This window comes from Serinus canaria, chromosome 4 (genome assembly GCF_022539315.1).
Source record: "Serinus canaria isolate serCan28SL12 chromosome 4, serCan2020, whole genome shotgun sequence".
In the NCBI taxonomy this organism is placed as follows: Eukaryota; Metazoa; Chordata; class Aves; order Passeriformes; family Fringillidae; genus Serinus; species Serinus canaria.
This window is the reverse complement of record NC_066317.1, coordinates 45,994,687-46,018,628: the sequence shown is the minus strand read 5'-3', so window position 1 is coordinate 46,018,628 and position 23,942 is coordinate 45,994,687. Positions and strand designations below refer to the sequence as shown.

At 37.4% G+C, this 23,942-nt stretch overlaps 1 protein-coding gene across 2 annotated transcripts in view; it reads right to left on the bottom strand.

The window, feature by feature from the left end:
• Positions 1-23,942, bottom strand: part of CORIN (corin, serine peptidase) — a 120,147-nt gene that overhangs the window by 66,186 nt on the left and 30,019 nt on the right. For both annotated transcript variants that reach the window (XM_050973539.1, XM_009101459.4), the window contains exon 4: positions 11,029-11,239. In XM_050973539.1, coding sequence (XP_050829496.1) covers positions 11,029-11,239 — 211 coding nt within the window. The remainder of the gene's footprint in view (positions 1-11,028; positions 11,240-23,942) is intronic.

Below are 23,942 nucleotides of genomic sequence, written 5' to 3'. Positions count from 1 at the left end.
CAGTATTTCAATCACAGCATTGCTACAGGAATTCTGGACTAACTGGGAGTAAATCATACATTGCACAGCTGCTCTAAGTATTTGTATCTTCAGGATAATAAATACACCCAAAACAATATTGTTCCTAAAGAACTGCCTTCCATTTCCACAGATGACCCTGTGAGAGGTACCCTTGATTTCAGGCAGTTTTCTAGAACTCATGTTTCCCTGTGCACTTCAGGGCATTGCCAAAAGGAAGACCTCAAGAATCAACACAAGTTAAAACTTTCTGAGCTGCATCTTATCAGGAATCCTAAAGAATCAGACACACTTCTCACTCATTGACATTGAAGAATCTTCTCTGTCAAGAAGAAAATCATTGTAAGCCATTATCATGCTGCTTCAAGTTCACATTAAAATTGTTTCACAAACAAATCTGTCAGAAGCAGATGTCATCAATTTAAAGAAGCTGTCCTACTCCCCATCAGCCTGCCACAATACCTCTCCCCATCTCTTTTCCCTACTTCTTTGTGCCAGCACAGCACTTCATGCTGTAACACAATGGATAGCATCAGCCACTCCTAACTGAATTCAGATCAGTTTCCAAATCCAATCTGTCATGGAGCTGACTAAATACTCTTGACAGGATATGGAAAAGACATGGGTGAGATGGCGAATAACAGGCAAGAGAATAGGATAATACTGATTCTTTCAGCACCACTAGCATTTTATATAGCATCATCTATCATGAAACAGTAGTCTGGAACATGTTCTCCAGAAGGGTTGTGTAACCTCCACCCTCAGAGATCCTCAAAACCCAAATGAGAGTGGCCCTGAGGAGTTTCATTCATCTTTAATGCTCATCCTGATGTGAGCCAGAAGAGTCCCAGAAGTTTCTCTCCTCCCCACCTGCATAACCTCGTGATTCTAGTTTGACTTCCCTGCTCAGCTGTGAGCCTGGTGCTTTCCTGTGGGGTCTCCAATAGGGCAACAATAACTTCTGACAGAGGAAAGAGACTTGTGAGAGTTAAGTATGTCTCACTGACTGAATCCGCAATAGCGTTTGAGTGCAGAAGGTTTATAAGTTATTTGTTAATAAGATGGGCACTAAAAGAAGTGAAACATGAGCTGAAAAGCATAGGAATTCTTCAAGAATTCTTTAACCACACTTCAATCCAAAACCATTTTGTTTACTAATTGCTACACAAGAGGGTGTACTCATACCTAGCAGAAGAGTTTTATCTACCAAACTAAGATAAAATGTTACCTCATCTCTATGTTTCTGGTTGTGAGCCCAGATACACCAATCAAACAGGAAACGATCAGTGTTAATACTCCCAAAATGTTTATGAAAATGCAGTGTTTTACCAAAAGTTCCTACCCTACAGCTACTGCAATTTATTAAATGAAAAAAAAATTATTCTGTGAAAAAGCGTGTTTTTCTAAATTAGCAAACAAACATTAACAAAAAGCCATGCTAATTTTAAGAGTAGTTGTAAAAAATTATTTTACCTACATAAATGATCAGTATTTATCAATAAGAAATAATATATTATTATTAATAATATACTGCATGTGCAGAAGTACAACTTATGATCTCTAGTTAACATACCAACTTAAGAACCATAAACCACAGCTTATAACAGATAATACACACAGAAAAATCATTGCAACAACAGGAATGAAGGCAATGAATCACTAACATATTGACTGATTGCCTGGTTATTTTATTCAATCAATAATTATTAGTTAGTTACTTTAGTCAATCAATCAATAACATCTTGATTGACTGGTTATTTTATTCATTAATAAAAGAACCAGTCCTCCTGATTTTCCTTTCTGCCTCCTTCCTTTAACTTCTCTGCGCAGCCCAGTGAAATATAGTTTCAAGCAGACATTTCCATGCTCAGATTATTCTCAAAATTGTTTCTCTGTCTGATAGCCTTTTAACTCTGGTGCATCCATAACACACACACACTTTAAAGTTACATCAGTGGGGAGGGTGAAACACTGCATGAAGTTTTGATGCTGCCTGCTATGGCAAAGGCTGGCTTCACACACATTGGACCACATACATAATTCTGGCCAATGCAGGATGCCATTGCCTATACTTCTATATTGCTTTTCTAACTTTTTACTTTTCTAATTAATTTCTTAGTTAATCTCCTCTTTTGTTACGTTGATTTATTGGCAAATTATACTTACCAGTAATTTTAAACAGTTTGTGGGCAGGGAAGGGACAGTTCTCCAAACGTGGAAAACATCCTTTCCAGCATCCTACCTCTCTGTCCTTTTTCCCTATATTTTGTCCCTGGTTTGTCCTTCCTGACACTGCACCTGTGTAAAAGAACTAGCATCACAGAGTTAACTTCAGGCCCTGTACCTAGATCCAGTAGCACCCTGAGCTACTGGGACCCTTTAGGTCCACCCACAGCAGCCAAGCCATGACAGTTACAGAGATGCTTTCAGAGATGCCACGATTTTTCAGATGTGTAAGCTGGGAATTGGTGATTAAGTTCCATAGGCATATCCACAGGCACATAAACTTTATAAACAGAAGGTCCCCTAAAGTAAGGACATTTTTTCTTCTAATTCCCTTATCTTCCTCTTCTAACAGCCATGAGGAAGAGCTTAGTACTTATTAGAGCAACTTCCCAAATAAATTTAAAGTTTCAATGCTCAAATACTTGAGCACTTTTGGTGATTACAGAATGCTTTTTCATAAGCAACCCATTTTTTCTTCTGTTTTTTGCCCAGGGCATTATGCAGGCATTCAAAAAAAAATTCTTTGTTTTTTCCCCTTAAAAACTATACATATCTTGAGAAAGGGTTCTCTAAGATATGTTTTTCAACTTTAAATATAGGCATTTTGGCCCATGCCACTTCATTACCAATGTTCTCCCCAGCATTCCTTGCAAAAGCAAACTTTGTATTTGTCACCTTCATACTATCTCAGCTTGGGAGAAAGTAGTAGTGGCTCCTAAGGTGACAAATATGACATCTTGACTTCATGGTGTGAGTTCTAAGGGACCGTGTAAACCATAATCTTCTCATTAGCACATTGTTTTCTGTTGTATGAGTAACAGTTACACAAGATTATTAAAATAACTAATTAAATATGAAATTATTTATGAACAACACAGGCTGCACTAAGAAGAAAGGTATATCTCTAGAAATGCTATTTTTTGACTGCTGTTTCTTCAAGTTTCTTCACTTATGTCTTGGCAAGATGGTCCACTCCAATACATATTTCTTCACAGAGAAATGTGAGCATTCCCTTCCTTGAAGTCAGATGTCAACTAGCTGTTTCTTAACTAAAAGTCTCACTCATGTCTCATGAAGAACATGTTATACTCATAGGACAGCAGAAATAAAATTTTGGTTTTTGAAAAATTATCTTTCCTTAGAGCAGGAATTGGGGCTTGAGGATTTATTTTCTTCTTGATCCTTTTTCTGTGCAAATATTTCATTACTTTCTGGATCTGCATATTGTAGATTTGCTTTGATCCATGTATCTATTTATTACCTATTCAATTTTCCATTTCAAGTCACCCTGATTTTATTCATTTTATTCACTGTGTCCTTACATTTAGAAATTCATGTCTGAAACACTGAAGTCATCACTGAAACATATTTTCAATCATGGCTTTGCATAAGATGCCTGTACATAAACACTTTCAGAAGTACACAGGAACTATCTAGTGCTATTTTACAGGTACATTAAACAGACAGTTTTGCTAGTTTGAAACCCTCCCCTACGCATTACACCTCTCAACCATTTCACTTTCTTGTGGCTGTAAATTAGTTCTACTTCACCTTGAATTAGTGAGCTATCAATTTGATGGTAAACTGGAGCTGACATTGAGCACTGACATTGCAGAAAGCCTTACAAAATTTTTCTCACAACATGTTGACTATCTGCCATTAGCAACTCTATCCTCAACATTTTGCTTGTCAAAAAATTACACCATAAAATCATTATTATAACTAGAGGTTAAATTATTTCTATTGGAAGGTTATTAACTGGTAGAAAGGACAACATTAATGAAAAAATTATTCATTTGTTTTGGTGTTCTGGGCTTTTTCAAATAACACAGACCTGTGTATTCCTCCCTTTTTCTGCTAAACAGTAACACATATCAATTCCCTTAGGAGGATGCTTTAAATCAACACGCACAAAAAAAAAACCCAACAACAACAACAACAACAACAACAACAAACAAACAACAAAAACAACAACAACAAAAAAACAAAAAAAAAAAACACCCTAGCGGACAGAGAACACTATTTATGCGGGCAAGCAGGCAAGCATTTGCAACACTATCACACTCTCTAATTTTTCTGTTCCTTTTTGACAGGATTTGACTATACTTGTTTTTCATTAGCTGGACCTCCAAAGTTATGTGGTTGAAGTCACAACTGCACTTAAACTGACCATACCCAGATTTAAAAACTGAAGACTGGATTGTGACTCTGTTATATCCAAAGACAGATTTTACAACAGTGTGGGTTTTTGTCTCACAATTAGTCTGCTGGATTCTGAAGGGCTGCAAGCCAAGTCATGGCAACATTTAAAACAAAAGACATGTGATTTCAAACATTTTATGTATAAATCACTTCACCCACTGAACATCACCTCCACTTTATTTTGAATTGAATCCTAAATTCAATTTTAAACTTCTGTATCTCTTGGCAAACAACTATTGCCAGAACTACATCTGGAATAGCCTTTGTGAGTCATGTTAAATTCCTTAGGCTAAAAAGGCACCATCAAAAAGGAAGTGTATTAAGAGGATAAAGCAACTCCCACAGGATGTGAAAGACAGGACTGCAAACCCAGGAAACAACTGGTAGCCACTTATAAGCATCTGAAAGAAGCCTCCACTCCATGTGCCTGGGTCATGGCAAGAACTACACTGGATGGAGTCATGAGAAGAAGATGAAGAGACAACACAGTGGTAGGAGAAAATTGTCCCACCTTATTCCTTGGAGACCTGGTAAATGATTGTCACCAGTGCAGTAGCTTAATGTTAAAAAGCAAATACCACCAATTTCAATGAAAGCATCTGTGATAGGTTTATCAGATAGGATTCTAAATGCCTTGCAAGAGGGTTTCTCAATACATTTGCTTCAAAAATTACTCTGAAGTTAACTTCATAAATGTGTAAAATCTGAACATTTCTTAAAAATGCAGAATGGCAAAGTTCCCTGTGCAACTATGATTTGACACCTCCACACAGGTGCATTATAAAAAGACAGCATAAAAAGCTGGGTCACAGACTACCTATGGGATCATTCACTCAGAGGTCCTAGCAGCTGCAGTTTTGTCTTGGCATATTTACCGAGATTTTGTTGCCAAAATCAAGTGGATTAAAACAAAATAGAACCATGCCAGTGGAGGACTGCCTATACAAACTCATACATATCCACACATCATTCATACACAATTAAACCTATTATGGACTTTGTGTAATAGATATTGACTCAAGTATCTGCTGATAGCTTCCTGTTCAAAGCCTTAAAACAAAAATTCTCATTAGCTATGTAAACAAGATCCATGTGATCAGTCAGCTTTTTCTCCTAAGCCTCAATTAACTCTAAAATGTAGGTTTTCAATAAGATCTCACTATTTTAATAAGCTTAGGTGTGATAACTGTGATAAAATATAGTTCATTTTGCTGTCAGCAAGAGAAACAAAGAACATGGATAAGTTTCAAGTGAAGTTCACAAAAACAGGAAAAAGGAAATAACCCTACCACTGGTCTCATTCATGGATTATACTAAACATGACAGACAGATATCTATTACTCTATGAAGTAATAGATTCTCATTTTTCAAGACAACATGAATGAAATTGTTTTGAACTGTTGACAGCTTTTAATAAAAGACACCACACATATTTCTGGATTTGTTTTTTGGACCTAATATTTCATCCTATTTTAGGCCCACAGTGAAAATCATACTATTTGGTTTTTCCTTTTTACTCATTACAGAAAAAAGATTAAAACAATTAACCAGGAAAAACCACAGAATCAAATTTGCCACTCTGAGTCATATCAGCAGCTCTTCAAAGAACATTTGACTACATACAAACTATTCACAGCTTTTTAGAACCTATTCAGTATCAATCTAATTTTCTTTAGATAATTTCTCCCATTCCAAACATACCATGTTGACCTATTCCTACCTCTTTTGCTTTCTACAAGTCTTTACCTGGCTACTGCTGTGTTAGCATAGATACTACAGCACAATAAAATATGTTGCACATAGAAAATTCCTCTCAAGGAAAGAGTTAGAAAATCAAAGAAAGTGTATTGTTTTCATTGTATTGTTTTGCCTTTTAGAACTAATCTAAAGGAGGGAGGAAAAAAAAAGGTTGAATTATAGCAGAGAGTTTTGCCATACATTCACTATGCATAAGATCACAAGTAAAGAGAATGAGCAAGTGAAATTAATTTTCAGGGTTTAATCAAGATGAAAAATAATGTTGTGCCTAAAGACACAGCCTACAAGTGTTATAGAGTAGTTCTCTGCTCTACTGTAAATTTCTTGCTCAGTTTTGGCCTCCCCAGCCATTAAGGGGCCAGCATTACTTTCTCCTCCCACCCCATACTTGTTTTTTCCACGTGGGCTATAACCTTTCAGAGGCAGGAGCCTGCCCCTCAGTGCATGTTTGCACAGCATCCAGCATAAAAAGCCATGATCTCAAATGGACTCTTTGAGCCCTAACTGAAGACAAGACATTTCACAACTTCTTTGTCAAAGATGTCTGACATGAAAAAAGCAGAGTGAGTAAAAATGTACAGAAATGCAAGGTACATTGGAATTTTAGCTTGGGAGCATATAATATTTCCTAATTTGCATTACCCTAATACTATTATCTAGCCTAAATAAAGTTTGATTTCCAAAGATAGGAGACTCCGAGGATCTCTCAATGGAAGGCATTTCCTCAACTTTACAATACACTTCTATAAAGAGGATTAATGTAAGTACTCAAGCTATTATTTCTGTTTTAAAGGCAGCATGACAGCACAGGATTCATAAGCTTCACATTTATTCCCAGCATAAAAAGTCAAAATAAGCAATGTACATAGGCTTTCAAGATCTTATATAGCCTGCCTGTTTTTCCAAGTCTTTTGATGACATTTTTTTCATAGAGTGCAAGAAATATAAGAAAGCATCAATCAATGAGTCTGTTTGCATTATGCAGTAATAGGCTGACCCACTAATTTCTCTAATGATTCTGAATTTCTCTAATGATTTTGAATCTTTAATTTTTATATTATTTTGGGCTTAAAACACATCCTTTTTTTTCCCTTTTGAAATCTGAAAACATTGCAGATTAACTTTTATCTTCCTGAATTGTGGAATCCAATGCATGTGAGTTGCTATAAATAAACATCCACCATGCTGCAGTAACTGACCTTTGGCCCACTCTCAGTGTCTTGCAGTGCTGAGGGAGAATTCACTAGATTCATGAATCATAACCAATAGCTCTGAGGACAGATCTCTCTTACAACAAAGTACCAGTGTTGCATGTGTGGTCAAGGGATACAGACTATTACTACCCAAAAGGACAAAGGGAATGTTTTAGATGTCATTAGATCAGCACATCTAGTTTAAGGTGTTCTTCCACCACTGGTATTAATTTTCACGTTTTCTCAGCAATGCTGATGGACCGTGGTAGGACAGGGTTTTTTAAGGCTGATTTTTAAGTCATATTGGAAAGATCTCATCCACCCACTCAAGAAGGAGGAAGATGCCTAACACCTTTATGTAAGCAGTCCCTTATACAAAAATTATGGGCAAGCAGAAAAAAAAAAGCTTTACTGCACTTCAAATTTCCATTTCCCATTTTCACACAGGTTTTAGTTGTACTTTTAAACTTCTTCTGTACTGGAAAGTAATATATAGATACTGTTATGTACTTTCTTAAAAGAGCAGGGCTAGCTGATTTTATATCCAGTTGCTGAAATTAAATACAGCTTTTAAAATTACTGTCCCACATGGTTTCACTGCAGTAAGATATAGAAGAACATTTCTGAAGAGCAACAGTATTGTGGTAGTATTCTGAACTCCCTGTACCTAACTACACAAACAATGAATATGCTCTCTGCCTAGAAGCTTAATCTCCTTCGAGTGTTAATGAAAACAATGTCTATAAATACATGAAAATAAATGGGAAACAGGCGTAAGTTTAAATATCAGAGAAAAGCTATGTAATGACAGCTCACTGGATGCCAAAGATTAGTGCTTGTAGCATTCCCTCTTGTAACACACTGTCACAATTATTGCTCCCATGGCTGCAAGCTGCCAACAGACTCTCAACAATACCTAAGAATAGACATCTAGGCATCACAGGAGCTTCATCTCTTCCACACTGTGTAAACAACATTTGTCACATTAAGCTTTACATACATTAGGGACAATTGCTCTGCAAAGCAAAGAGAGAACAACAAATGAAAGTGATGGTCAGATATAGAACCGCTGACGTTCGACTGAGCCAGCTGTAACTGACTGCAGGAAGTAATGACCACGTCAGTAACAGCTGCTCACAACATGAGGGGATGTTCTGTCATGCTGTATGTTCTAGACAACCACAGTCCTTCCCCCAAAAAACACAACAGCATATGGACTATCTGCATTCACTACCAACAGAGGCTTTCCACAGTGACTCTTCTGCTTTGGTATCTTTCTGCTAACCAGATTCCCTTATTCAACAGACCTAACATGGAATTGTCTCTTTCGTTTTTGGTATCTGCACTCAGCATATACAAAGTAACTTCCCCCTACTAAGTTATATGCTTTTTTCTAGATCTCACTGACAGGAGTTATGGGGAGAAGGCAGGGAAGGGGCTGGGTTGAAAAGAGAAGGTGTTAGCAACTACTTTTTGCAGATCTGATGCTCCTTAAAATAAGTTATTATTGGCTGTGAAATATGTGTGTTTGCCTGCAATAATTTGATGCTACATAAAGGACAATAACCACAAAAATCCCTTAGTCACCTTACAGAAAAAAAAAATTATTATTATTTCTCATTTAAAGGAGAAACCATAATTTAAATTAGGACAACTGAGGTTTAGCAAACTAGACTTAACTAATCAGGACACTGTCAATCCACTCTTACTGTTTTTCCCATGGTTGCCACTCTGACTGCAAGTCATTGCGTTCAGTGACATCCATGGCACACTCTGGAGACATGATTACTAAAACTGAAGTCAGATTCTAACATGATCTTACATCATTTGTAGTCTTACACTAGACCTTCTTCCCCATCAGTCTGCAGGGGGCAACAACATTTTCCACCAAAAAAAAAAATTAAAATACAAATAGAAGAACCACTATGACCTTCAAGACACAAAACAGGACATCAAAATCCAGTTGCAGCTTTGACATTGTTACTTAATGGGAGAAGGTTGCTGCTATGGAAAGCAGGAAAAACAAAAAGAGAACAAAGTGGGAAGGGGGAAAAGGAAAAGGAAAACCCCAAAGACAACCCCTGACTCTTGAATCTCAAAGTATTTTGGTTGTCACTGAAAAAAAGAGCAAAAACATGTTTTCAGGAAAGAAATTAAAAAGAAACATACAAAATTTATCCTTCCACCATTTCACTTATCTGATTCTTTTAAAGCTTTGTACTTTTGATACACACAACTAGTTTACTCTCAACAGGTTTGTGAAAGTCAAATTCCAAAGAAGGCAAAATAAGTGAAGCAACAGAGAAACATGTTCTGTTGTTGAACATTTAAATGCATCAATGTTATTACCTAAACCCTAAAACTAATTTTTAGAGAAAACATGTAGTGTAAGGCTGTTTGTTAACAGATTTGTCAAGTAGAAAAAAATGTAATGCTGAATTGGAGCAGAGGTGCTATAACTAATAATGCACTCCATTAAATAGGGTTAATTTAAAACAGCTTTTTGGTAGGCTAACAAAGGTATGTACACTTTGCATTTGTTTTAAACCACTCAGCCAGTCTAAAGATCAGTCTCATTTCACTGTTACCTGTGCTGCCTTTCCTCCCTATTAATCCTATCCATGTAACCTTCTGTACACCTTTATTCTGGGTAAATTTTCTGTCACTTTAGTGAGCTTAATTAGCCAGTCCAGGAATCACTGTGATGCATGGGAAGTGGTAGGCATATATTGCCTGGAGTGAGACAGTACCTTTCATTGGCAACTGAATTTTTTGACCAGTTTTCACAGAACTTCTTTCATAAGTATCCCATTCCTTCTAAACTGCACAGCTTACAACTTCCTGGGCTTGTTCTGTTGTTTGAAACACTTATTCAATTGTCATATTCTCTTCCACTAAATTTCACAGTGGAGGAACTGGAAATAAAAAATGAAAACAAGGAGAAAGAAATCTATCCTTTCTCTTTCACCCTCCAGAAACATCAAAGATTGTGTATATATATTTAAAAAATATTCCTTTCCCCCTTTTTGTGTCATGTTTTGATTTTAGCTCTTCTAAACTCACTGATCCTCTTTCAAATCAAATTCAATTTAAAAATGCTTGCACATTATACTAATGTTCTGAAATTATGTAAATGCAGTAAAATATATGCTCCTAAACTTCCAGAATAGTTTATATCACCCTGAACATATCCTGCTAGTTTAATTCCAAAAAATATATTTAAAATATTAACTTTGCTGAAGGAAATGACTGAACAAATTTCAAGTTTAACAAACAGCCACCCCCATCTATGACAATACTATACATATCCAAGGCATTATTGTTACAGAACATTCCATTTTGGCATAGCCAGATTGGAGAAATTAGGCAGAAGAACTCTGGACAGGTTTCTTTAGGAAAATAAGCCTGGCTGCCCTAATATCACAATTTTAGTTTACACAGTGGCAACACTTTCCTGAAAGAGCTCTACTATGGTTGGCTTATCATGGCAGAAATGTTGTCAATAGCTTTGACAGACAGGAATTTTGCAGTGAGGTCATAGGCTTCGTTTGGATCTTCCCTTGTCTGATTAGATAGAGAGCATTTTGCCACAATTGGCTCTAGTGACTGATGGATTTTCATTCCCAAATACCTGTCGTCACCGTCACTGATGCATTCAGGAAGAGCGAGACTGCAGCCAAACAGCATGATGTGCTGATAGCAGTTGAGACGATTGAGGTAACTGAAGAACTTCAGGAACTTTTCCATTTCAATACTTTTGACAATGGAAAGAACTGAAGTTACAGTGGTGTAGTTATATGGCAGCATTTGGCACTGGCTGTGGGTGATATTTCTGCAGGCACCTGTGAAATCAAAACAGTATATTTAGAACAATAGTATGAGCACTGAAGAGCATGTATTGAACTGAATAGTCAGTGTATATAATATATAAACAATGCTGGTATCTCACAGGTAAGATTACATTCCATAGTGCTATTATAATACTGTCAAAAAATAAGAAAAAAAATACACCAGAGAAGCTTACCTTGGAAAACCAAATAAGCTTTTAGCTATTTCCACAACCCTCTGACTTTGTAAAAACTGTCAGAGGATTTTGTTTGTAGAAACAAAACAAAACCAATTTCTTTCTGATACAGCCTGGATCCAATAAAATTCAATGGAATCTGAGAATAGAAGTCACACAGAAAAAAATGGGCTCTGATGCTGCTCTGGCTTTAGTGTTCCCATAAAGTTTCTCTTTTTGCTACCATTCCACTTTCACAAGTAGAAATTTCATCAAGTGAAATTTCATCAAAATTATTCGTGACATCACCATGTATCTCCTGAGGCACAACGGCAAGATAGTCCCTGCCATGGCATATGGTAAGAAGCACTGACATTTTTGGCTGAGATCACATGCATGGACTGCCTCAGACATTTTAAAATTCCTGCAGTCCTGACAGAGAAGGGTACAGTTCTTTGGAGCTATCTGATATTTTTGTGGTACTCACTGGCTGGACAGCAGAGCAATGAGTTCAAAATTCAGGGATAAGAAGAAGAATTTTGTGGCAATTTTATAATAATTTTTAAAACAAAGAAGATAATAAACCCAAGACCTGTCCTTGCAACAGAATGATCACACAGAGAAGAGTATAAATAGTCTCTCTCCATCATTCTCACAGGCTCCTTTCATGTACTGTAAGGCTGTAATTATGGGGAATATAAACTAGTTTAGCAATACCTACAGGAAGGTAAGAAGAGCAATGAATGGGAATAACAGCATGTGAAAACACTGTTGATCAGAACAGCATGGTCCCTAATTATATGGGTTATTTCTGACATTCATCTGAATTAAGAGTTTTCTGTTTATCACCAGCAATTGCCAAATGGATTGAACTGGTAAAAAAGTGGTTTTTTCTACTCCAACAATTGCAGTGCAAGTGTACAGTTTCATGTTCAGTCCTGCTGAAACTAATTTAAACCGCACGTTTTCCCTTTCCCATTTTCCTCTTCAAATTGTTCCTACAGCCTTCATCTGCACAAAATACACTGAACTAGCAGGCTGAGCTGACTGGAAACAACCACCTACCTTCTCTCCCAAAAGACAAAGTTTATCATAGTCCCAAAGAAAAGCAACTGGAACTGCAGCTAACCTTAATCACTCTTTTTAGTTTTAAAAAACTGAGCCATGCCTGTAATGATAACAAGTTCTTAGTTCCTCACCCAGAAGTGATTGCTGCTTCCAGATTTATGAGGCCATGCAATGAACAAGCTCTGCACATTCGCCTGCCTGCCTTTTCTCTCTTCTCTTGCACAATGTTGTTTTTTGGTGGGCACAGGGTGAAAGGAGAGAAAGAGGGGAAAAACAACTATTTAACTTCAGAGCTGCTGAAAGACCCCACAAGAGTTAGCACAGCGAAATCTTGTGGCTGGAGGATGATGTGATATGTTTTAACCATTGCAGTGACCATCCGGGTCACATGATCCTTGTAAACCATTACCATTTATTGGCTAAATTTTCATTTGACAGAAATGCTAATAGTACTTCATTCTCTCTGTATCAGGTGTCGTAATTAAAGCTATCCATTTGTTTAGACCTTCTTTTTCTTGTAGTGTTAAAATTTTTGAGTATGACACCCCTACTGATTTGATTTTAGTAGTCTACTACCATAGAATTAGTTTCTTAAATTTCTTGAGATCTGTTATCCTGAAATTAAGCGTACTTTTCCAAGGGTCTAAGGAGTACCTAAACAGTGCTCTTCCTACTAGTTGAAATGGTGGGGATTCCCTCCAGAATTTATTTTATTTACAACTAAAGTAAAATGTAGATATAATTTCTCCCTCTTTACTCACTTTATTTCCCTGGAGTTTGCTTCCTCTTACACAATTTAGAGTAAAACGTGCATGTTTTTCTCAGCTGTCTCAGTACCAGGTGCAGGTGGCAGTGGGGGTTCACAGGCTGGCTCTGTGAGGAGAGGCCAGAGCTGCCCCATGGCAGACACGGGGGCTGCAGCTGGCACCCAGCAGGTGACCACAGGGCACAGCTGTGAGGGAACACAGCTGGAGAGCCACATTCTGCACTGGGACTGAGTGAGCAAAATAGAAGTGTGAGAAAGAATCCTGTAACACTGAGCTGACGGAAGAAGGGGGAAAGGTTTTTCAGGCACCACAGCAAGAATTTCCTCTGCAGCCCATGGAATGGAGCTGGGAGGAGCAGTTATCCCCTCTGCAGCTTGTTGAGGGCTCTGTGCCAGAGCAGGTGGCTATGTCCTGAAGGAACTGCAGCCTGTGAAGGACCAGTGCTGAAAAAGGCCGATCCTGAGGAACTGCAACCTATCCAGAGGGCCCACACAGGATCTGTTCTGGAAGGACTGCAGACCATGAAGAGATCCAGCACTGAAGAAAATTGTGAGGAGGAAGAAGCAGCAGAGTGGAACTCTTAGGGACTGATGACAATCCCATTTCCCATCTTCCCATGCCGCTCAAAGCAGGGAGGAGGCAGAGGAGCTGGAAATGAAGGAGTGAAGTAAAGCCTGTGAAAGAGGGGCAAGATGAGGGAAAGTGTTCTAGTTCTTATTTTTTTTTTTTTTCTCATCATCCAGTTCTGCTTTTAATTGGCAATCTTTCAATTAATTTTTCCTGGGTCTGTTCTGCACCTTATAGCAATTGGTAAGTGATCTCTCTGCCTTTCACTCAACTGAAGATATTTTTTATCTTGTTTCCTGCCTCCCACTGTCCTGTAGAGGGGATGGAGAGAGAGAGAAACTGGGTGGGTATCTGGCAGCCCATAAAGAGAAACTCACCATTGTCTATTAAAAAATGTCCTTTCTTTCCAAAGTGAAGTAGCATGAACATATAACTGAGAACACTTTTTAAGACACAATTCCCAACTGAAACAATTCTACAAAGTTAGTTTCAACTCATGCACTGCTGTACTGTCTCTTTAAACACTTAGCTGGCCTAGATCCCACTTAGCCATGTCAGATTTGGATAATTTTTAGGTGCTTCTCACTGCATGGAAGTGACCATGGCAGGGAAGATAAACTCCATGCCAACCAAGCATAACTTAAATAGAGACCTCAGACTCAGAGTCATGTGGAAAAAATTCAGGGATGTGGGGAGAGGAAGCCTGAGAGAAGGGGAAATTATAGGTCACCTTTCTGTATGGAAGGCTAGACAGAAGCAAGGAAAAGACAGGGACGCATCAAAGATGCAGTAACAGATTTAGATCATTTGGGTAATTCCCACTGCAGGTTAAAGTTTTCATGAATATTGGTGTCAGGCTATATTGACTCTATAACATAAATCAAAGGAAAACTTTAAATGGGCAGAAAACCAAAATTAAGCTGTGGAAGGAAACAGCTTTAAAAAAAAAATCTAGACTTCAATTTTTTTCAAGTCTGATCAACATCTCTGTATCATTTTTACTATTTTCTCCAGTCTAAAACTCTCAATCCCTCTAAAAGCACTCTGTCGGTTAATCTGTAGCTGTTGGTGTCAGGACGTATTTTGAATCACAGTTAAAAGACAATAAGGAAACATCACAGAGAGTCTGTCCTTACTACTCAAAATATACCAGTCAATGTAAGCCACAATTTTCTTCATACTTTCCATTTGGGTCCAGTTGACTTGGCTTTGTTTTTAAATCAGATGGTTAAAGATCTTTTTTTTAAATTTCTTTTTCTGCTTTCCTTTAATATTTCCCCTTCGAGACTCTTAAAAATGCTTATCTTTTAGGCATCTGTCCTGAACTTGCCATCATAAATAGTGAGACAATGAAAGCATTTCATTTCTTTGACAATTTCAGCTCTTCAGTGCCTGAATGATTCTTCCCATCTATTGGAGACCCCTGCTGTCTCCCCCCCAGAGTCTCTCTTATTCTGGACACAGTGAAAACTACTGTTTATACAGGTTAACTTCCCATGTCATTATATTTCCTTTTGTATTCTACCTTTACCTTCTTTTCACTTTCTGTATTGCAATATCAGCTTCATCCTATAATTTCTACAACCTTGTATTGTTAATGCAGCTCTTATTTTCAGAGAGACCTTTTATATCCCTATTTGTATACTTTCTTCTCTACCCAGGATCTCAGAAATTATCTAACAATTATGACATATAACAAGTGCATATTACCTTTCAATCATGACTGTAATTTACTCTTCAACACATCCCACCTTTCTTGTGATGCTTCATTATTTTCTGCTACTTGGATTTCATCCAACTTTTCTGCATTTAATGGCTTATGGTTTAGGTAAGATTTCTGAAAATTATTTACACAAGAATTTTAAAAATACTTACAAGGATGTAAGCTATTCAGATACATATAATTTTAGCCTATTTTAAATCTATAGTGACTGGGGTGCTTTTTTTGGACTAATATCTTAGTTCTAAAGAAACATTACACTTTTATGTCCCTTGAGCCTCAGTTTCTTTTTTTTTTCCCTCATGAAATGCTGAAACACTTAGAACACAAATACTGCAAATGCACCTTTATCTAAATAACAAATTTAACACTTGTTTTAATCAGACTGCCTTGTCATCCTACCAAAATTCAGTCTATCTAAATGAATCACACGTGTTTTACATTTTAAAATTATAGATGCTAACGAAAGCATTACAAAGACTGTTCCTAACTTTATTTTCCTACATATTTTGAATCACTAACTGAATATTTGAGACTGCCATACCAAGATTTAACATCTTTCACTGTATATCCAAAATGAGACATCCAGCTCTAAAAGACATCTCTCATTCGAAGTGCACTGTTTTAGTAAGCATTAGTTGGATGCCTCGAATCAACAGAGAGGTTCTGCAACTTTGTGAAAAGTTGCAGAACCTCTCTGTCAGACCATGGGTAATTAAGGGAATTCTTAAGTTTAGCACTGTTCTCAAGATCCTGATAGAATAAACTGCTTCAAACTCTTTAGATCCTCACATGTAGGGATAAAAGATAGCCATAAACTACAAGGACAATTTTTTTTCATCATTTCGGAGCACCAGCAGACCCTGTTCAAATCAACAGGGGAGGTACAGGCCAAATGACTTTTTAAAAGCTATAACTTCAGCTTCTTTTGAATTTCAATCTTGAGGCTAGACAGCTTCTCTGCTGAGAGCATCTTTTAAGCATGTGCTGAAGAGCTGTCTGAATAGGAATGAAGTTAGCATATGCTCAAGTGTTGTTCTAAATAGCTGCCTTCCCTTTTTAAAGATGTCACTCTCTTGACATCTGTAGCTCCTTGAGATTTAATGTGAACCGAGACACATGGTCACCATAACACTAGAAAAATAAAAAATTTGCTAAAGAGCCATCTGTAAATTAAGAAGGTTCCAAATTCTTCATAACAAGGAAAGTGGAGTGAAAAAAACTGAACACAATGAATGAAGAAGAGCTGAATGTGTACTCATCTATGGTTCCTGCTAGGATTCTCTTCAATTGCACAGATTCCTTCTTTATTTATTCAGGTACATTTGCACAAAATCAGAACAGTACTTTAAACTTCCACTCATACTGATGCTTAAAAAGAAACATCATGTACAAAATACATGTCAACTGTCTCTGATTAGCCCACTTCTTCTAGAGTAATAGACACAACTCACTTCTGCAACTCTATTAGATAAGTATTGAATGATAACTGCATAGGAGTTATTTCAATAATGATACCATGAATAAAAAGAAGTTGTAGTCAGTAAGAAGCTTCTAAAATACAAATCACATGGTTCAAAAGCATTTATTTCTTAAAGTTTCCCTACTAATGTACATCAGGCAACATGTTTCATTATCTTGCAATTAAAGCACAGATCCTCTTACGGAACTAAATAATTCCTTTACTATACATTCATCTTCTAAAAAATAGCATAAAAAGCTGTAATTTTGAGATTAAAATTATTCTCTAATTTTTAAAGATGGCAACTTAGTGAAAAGCACATTATTTGACAGCTATCGTTCTCTAAACTGATGCCAACCACTACCACACAGTTATTTGCCAAAAGAAATCAAGAGACCAGTGTTTGCTTTGTTGCTGTCTCCCATTTATACCTGCTCTCTGTTAAAAAAAATCCACTGAAACAGTAAGGGGATACTTTATCACTACCAAAATTTGTAACATCCACATAGAACAACAAACCCACCGGTGACAGAATCACCACTTCCATGACACTTCTCATTTCCTTTGCAACTGACAAACTATTTAGTTGTACTGTGGAAATGGAGAGGTCCTTCCTAAAAGCATCCATTAAGCACTGACAAAGTGAAGGAAACGACAAATTAACTCCATACTCTGGTGTAAAAGCACAATATTACAAACAACTGTCAACAGCAAGGTCCCTGTTACTAATAGCCACTCTTGACAAGCACAAAACTGTGGGGTTGACCAGCATTTCTCATTCAAGAGGGCTACCACAGCCAATAAACCTTTGGTAAACTGTGTCTGTAGAAAATACAAAAGCAGAAGTGTGTGCAAAGAGCAATACCACCACTACCAAAACGTAAAAATGATGAAGGGATGGAAAACAATGCAAAAAGAAGTCCCTATTCTAGCTGTGAAAAATAAGCATTTCTCATTTGCTAGAACAGAGATCCTCTACAGTATACAGCAAAATGGAAACATGGATTATGAAGAAGCACGTACATAAAAGCACTAATAGGTTTTATTTTAGGTGATGTTTTAGGCATAAATGATCCTGTTGACTTTGGGAAATTATCAGAAGCAATTTACATGTGAAATGTGTAATGTCTTAATCCCTAAAGAAAGGGTTCAGAGGAGTGCATTTATACAGCCTGATTACAGCACAAAGACATAATCTGAATATAAGCAGTAGTAAGTTTGTTACATATACATGTGGGTAGACATTTGACAAACTCCTGTCTCCTGAGGGCTCAGTAACAGCCTAAAGATAGAAGCAAGGTACTTCTCGAGTAAGTCTCCAACAGAAGACTTTTCTCAAGTCAACTGACACAACCAGAAAAACATTTCACAATACAATTGAACTGATGCAAGGGTGCCACACTGCTTCCTTTCAACATGTGTGCTTGCCATTTCCTTTGAAACAACTTTTGTGCCAAACCACCCAAGAGCTAACTTAGCCCGTGTTAGGGCTGAGTCAGCTCACTGAGCAAACAAATGCCATAAAAAGCATGCAGCGCTGTATGGCTCAGTGCAAAGGGAATGGGGACACTTTGTCAATACCACCAACCCTTAAATGAAGCCCATCTGACTCATAATAGTTTATGTGGGGAAGAGGAAAACAAACTTTAGAACAGCAAATCCCATCCATCTGAAACACAAGTCAGGCACCAGGACTAGCTGAGAACAACTGCTCTGCATTTAATTTCATTCAGCTAATGAATTATACAATTTGAAAGAAATGAGAGATTTTCAACTCCTCCTTGTGCTCCACAAGGTACCAAAGGGAGAGGTGGTAAGGCTACTGACCACCTGCAGTAGAGACAAAAACAATTCATTATCTTCCAGCTTGGGAATGGATTACCCATGAGAGAAATACAACTCATATTTTAGATCAGAGGTGAAGTGTTACCATAATTATTTTTTTAAGGCAATCTGTACCAGCTGCTTTAGAGTGGAACACCACACCCAGTCTGTCCCAGACACTTCTTGCTCAGAGCAAGTCTTAAATTCTAACTCAGCTATTCTCTTGACCAAAGAATATTGCAAAAGGCTGGACACTTCATCAAGTCACTTCATTTTTTAGAGCCCCACTTCTCTCAGCAAGTTGCTTCCAGATGCTGTTCTTCTTGGCTGAAGCACATACTTCTTTAGTCCCTTGGGCAGGCACAGCTGAGAGCAGGTAAGCTCAAGAGCCAAAGCTGAGGCTGAATATTTACCCCCCTGCAAGCACGCCTGTATTCCAGATCTGGTATTTTGATTAGTCATTTCCTAATTACAGAATTCTTTAGTGAAATTAGAGACATATTTCTAAGAGCCTACCATTAAACAAAAGGCACATACTGAAATTAATTTTATGCTTAGATTTATCATTAGAGGCTACTTTCCATGGTAGATTAAGTTGGACAGGATTTTGCTATTCTTTTGAAACATGTGCATGACTTTACCCCTCTTGACAGGCCTTTTCTAAAAAAAGGGGGATAAAAAATGGTAGCCTCCACTGGAACCAGGGAGACATCCAGATGTTTTTGGTTGGGGTTTTCTGTGGGTTTTTCAAACAAACACGTTTTCAATAAGTGAAAATGAATGCTAGCTTGATTGACAACATTTGATAATGTACCAATACTGTTATGTTCATAACAAAATAAAAAAAAAAAAAAAAACCAAAACACAGTGCTTTCCTTAAAGACTTAGAATAGTTTAAGTTATTAATAGGTCAGCACAGATTTAGGATGTGCCTAAGCTGTCCATTTCTCTCTGGTGAATTACCTTTCTAGGATAGCCACTACTCTGATCTATTTAAAAAGAAATTAGGCACCTTTTTTCCAAGTACATTCCACAGTGATAATTATACCCACCTCAGTTTCAGATAAAACTAACACAGCAAACCCCTCCCTGCAAAATCTCTCTAGGACCTAAGAGCGCAATACAGCACCTCACACTTGAAAAGCAAAACACTGCAAGTACACACAAAATATGCTTTGCAACTCGCAGCTTCCCATGTGGAAATTCACAGGGGAAGTTTTAGATCCAGGTGCTGATCTTCAGAGCCTTGATTACCTAAGACTGATCAGTCTAACAAACTAATTGTTTTCCCTTTGAGAAATTCCCACAAATATATTTTTTGAAGGTATGGATATGCTTGTTTCATTATAGCATTGTCATTTTCTCTAAGACTATTTGTGTTAGCCAGAAATACTGCAGCCTAAATCTTCTCAGTTTGATAGCCCATTGTGCAAAATATGTGTTGCAGGACATGAGATACAACTTCCTTGGCCATTGCTTTATCCAACTGCTATTGACTCTCCTGTTTATAGCACTGGAAGTTTCTTTTAGGCATTGCGTTTTTAAAATATTCAGTGAAGGCCTAATTCCTTTTTTACCCCTACAGTCGGAATGCTTCTATTGACAGACAAGCCTAGCTGACTACATTAATGCAGTTATTCTTTAATATTCCAGTTTTTGCTGTGTCAACAAAGAAGAATTCTCACAAACTTTCTCAGCCTGAGCAATTAGAGGTCAAAAACAACCCTATTTTTTAGTGTATAAAAGGAAAATGTTTAAGAGCTTAACACGATTAAGTTTCTTACAGCTTTATGTCAGTTCAGATTGTATTTAAATGTTAGGAACATGATGCCTGCAAGTTGCTTGTGCAAACTGAGATTTTTAAATCCTTGTACTTCAACTGCTTTTCGCAGAATGGAAAATCCATTTTGTTCTTTCAAATAAATCCACTAATAAATATCAATAGCTGCCTTCAATACTCTCTCTTATAGCTCATTGTTTAATTGCCTATGTCAGCTGGAGAGAAACAAGAAGTTTCCCCATGAAAATTAGGATTATCTTAAATATCATTAAACCAGCTGTAATGTTAAACTTTTTTCAACCATGCAAAATGTCCATGTTCTACTCCCAATTTTTTTATACCCTAGAATCACAGAACTATTGGTAGAAAGAGTCCTTTGGAGGTCTCCACCTAACTTTCTGCTCCAAGTGAGGTTGCTGCCAGCACACTGTCATCCATGAGTTTGAGTCTTGGAAACACCCAAGGAAAAGGATCCCACAGCCACTGCAGACAATGGGTTCTGCACTACCCATCCAATGAAAAAGATTTTCCTAATCTCTGCTATGAAGTTCTGCTATTTTATTTCACTGGAGAGTACATTTTTTTTTAATTAGCAGTCATAATAAAGGTGAGAAATACAGATTTTGTGTAAGGATTATCAGCTAAATTAATCTTCAGCTGTATTTGGCTGTTTATCACTTTCTCAAATTCCCACCCCTACAATGATTTCAAACCATGGTACTCATTACGTTGTTCTTGAATTTCACATGATTGTAAAAGATGACAGTGACTCTAAATCACTTAGCTGCATCAACGCTCTGACCTTCCAGTATTTCACCACGGGTTTAGAACTTACGATTTTATATTACTGATGACTCTGTGCCCATACCTGACTGCAATCTATGTGTTATAATCCATAACAGACCATGCAGAAGCACAAAACAGATAAACGTCAATCCATCATAAAATCACATACTGCTACCAGATGTGAGGTGTACCTTTGGAAACAAAGTGATCAATCACAATATAGAACAGAAAAAAAATATATTAAGATCCCCTTTTTGTTGAAATAGCCACACAAATACCTTCCAAACAGTTTCAGACAACCTGATGGGTCTGAAACAAAAACCAGTGCCTGCAATTCTCAAACAATTATCTTCAGATCTGCCTTGCTTCCTTGTTACCAGTTTTGAAAGCTTCACTAAGCATGCGATGTCTTGCTTAGCCTCTTGGTCAATTCATGATTCAATTTGACAACAAACATCTGTTTGAAACGCAAGCAACAAAGTATAAAAACCCATGATGAATGTAAAACAGGCATAAAGCTGAAAGTCTTCCATTCTTTCAAGTTTTAAAGGAACACACATCCACAACTCCAGAAGCACACGTCATTTAAACTCCAACAAAGCTGATTTTATTTCAAAAGCTGAGTAGAAGTGGGAATCTCTCACTCTAAAGGAAACCACAGCACTGTAAGGCCAAAGAGTAAAGATACATGAAACTTCAAGGAGGGTGTGTTAGTTATTCACAGTAGTTATTGCAGTGTTAATCGTAACAAATATTTGAAGTCTATTAGATATCTAACATGGAACATTGTTTCATCAGAATGAATTTGAAGAGATGAACTACAAACTGAAGAACTGCAACAATGAGCCACACATTTATTAAAGAGAACTGAAATCACAAGCTTAGCTAGAAGTAAATGTATGATAATGTTAACAGCATCATTACAGTTTTCATACAAGCATCTGAAGTTTTTGGCAAACTTGCAGTTACCTGACAACAGTAACACACCAGGTGATAAAAACTAGCAAGCTTTTTTTTTTCCCTTAGTAAGCATAAATGGTAACGAAAAATTGGTCTATGTATTAATAAATGGCTTTTAAGAATCCTTTGGATTTCAGCTAATATATTTCACATGTCAGAAACTTCACAGTTTCCTTTCCAAGCTATGCTCATGTACTCAAAGAAAACAACAGTGGTAAAACTGATGAAAACCAGGTTCTTGGTAATGAATTTTGCGAAAATCCACACGTTTCTCTTAGCTTACTAATTTTGCCCTGTGAAATGCAAATACAATTTCAAATTTTTTCTAGGGAAGAAAATCAGAATTTTGATTCTTTTGACTAGTGAAAAAAATTTTAAATGAGAACTGCATCACCAAATTTTAAGGCAGCTTTTTTCACTGTCTTTAATTTTGAGAGAAAATTCAGGTATTAGTGAGGTAATGAAACAGACTGTACTGCTGGAGGAGAAAAAACTCTCAAGCATGGACTCAAGCACCAACAAAATTAATAGTCACCGTATTAGTCTAATCATGCTTGCATTTGCATGGCAAAGATACAAGTGAGTTGCTAAATTCCTGGTCTGATATTTAGGACACTTCTTATGCTCTTCTGCACCAATCTGAAAAAATCAAAACATTTTCTGTTCAAGAGAAAATAATGTTTTAACAACATCTTGAATTCTTTTTTATTTTTGAAGACAAGAATACCCTAAAAATCTACCATGGGTCCAGTGCCTACTGTTATTCCTTACACAACTGGGTGTACTCCAACTCGTATGAGTAATTAAACACAAACTGAGCTAAAAGACAAAATGATTTATTAGATGACTGCTGGAAATACTAGGGATTAGGGAGACTCAAGCTTGTGGACTCACTTGGGATGCAGTTACTGGATACCTTAGCTTCAGCAGGAAAAGATGCCTTTAGTATGAGCAGCACAAGGCTGAGACAGAGAGACATGGAATTTCTTGTTTCGGCACCACCCGTGACATATTGTGTCCAGCTATCCCCCCGTGGTTTTCATACTGCTCTTTCCTACCAAACAGAAAGGTGAGCTGGACCCTCTCTGTAGCAGTATTGGGAGAACACAAAATCCTGTGTACTATAATTCCAGTAGTGGCAGAACCCCAAATACATCGTAAGAAATGCTGGGTAGAGACAAAGAGATTTATTTAATGTATAAATTGAACATAGTTGAGTGCGAAAAGAATTAGGGTAACATCAAGATTGAGGGGAGGATTGCAAAGAAACGAAGCTGTTCAGTTTCAAAGAAGCGTTAGAAAGGTGAAAAGACCCAAGGTACCTTGGACGCAAGCAAGCAAACATAAAGCCTGTGCTTTTTGAAATTCCTGTGCTTTCTGAAACTTAAGACACAGAGATCGCTTTTACGAGAACACTTTTCCACTTCATTCCTTAAAGTAATCGTTTAGGGCTCGGGGGGCTTTCACCCTCCTCCGTACTTGCGCAAGTGACCGTGTTTCGCTCTGGGAGCGCTCGCTGCCCCGCTCCTGCCCCTCTCCGGCTCGGCTTCTGCCCCTCTCCAGGTCCCTCTCCAGCCCCGCTCCGGTCGCACTCCTGCTACCCGTTCC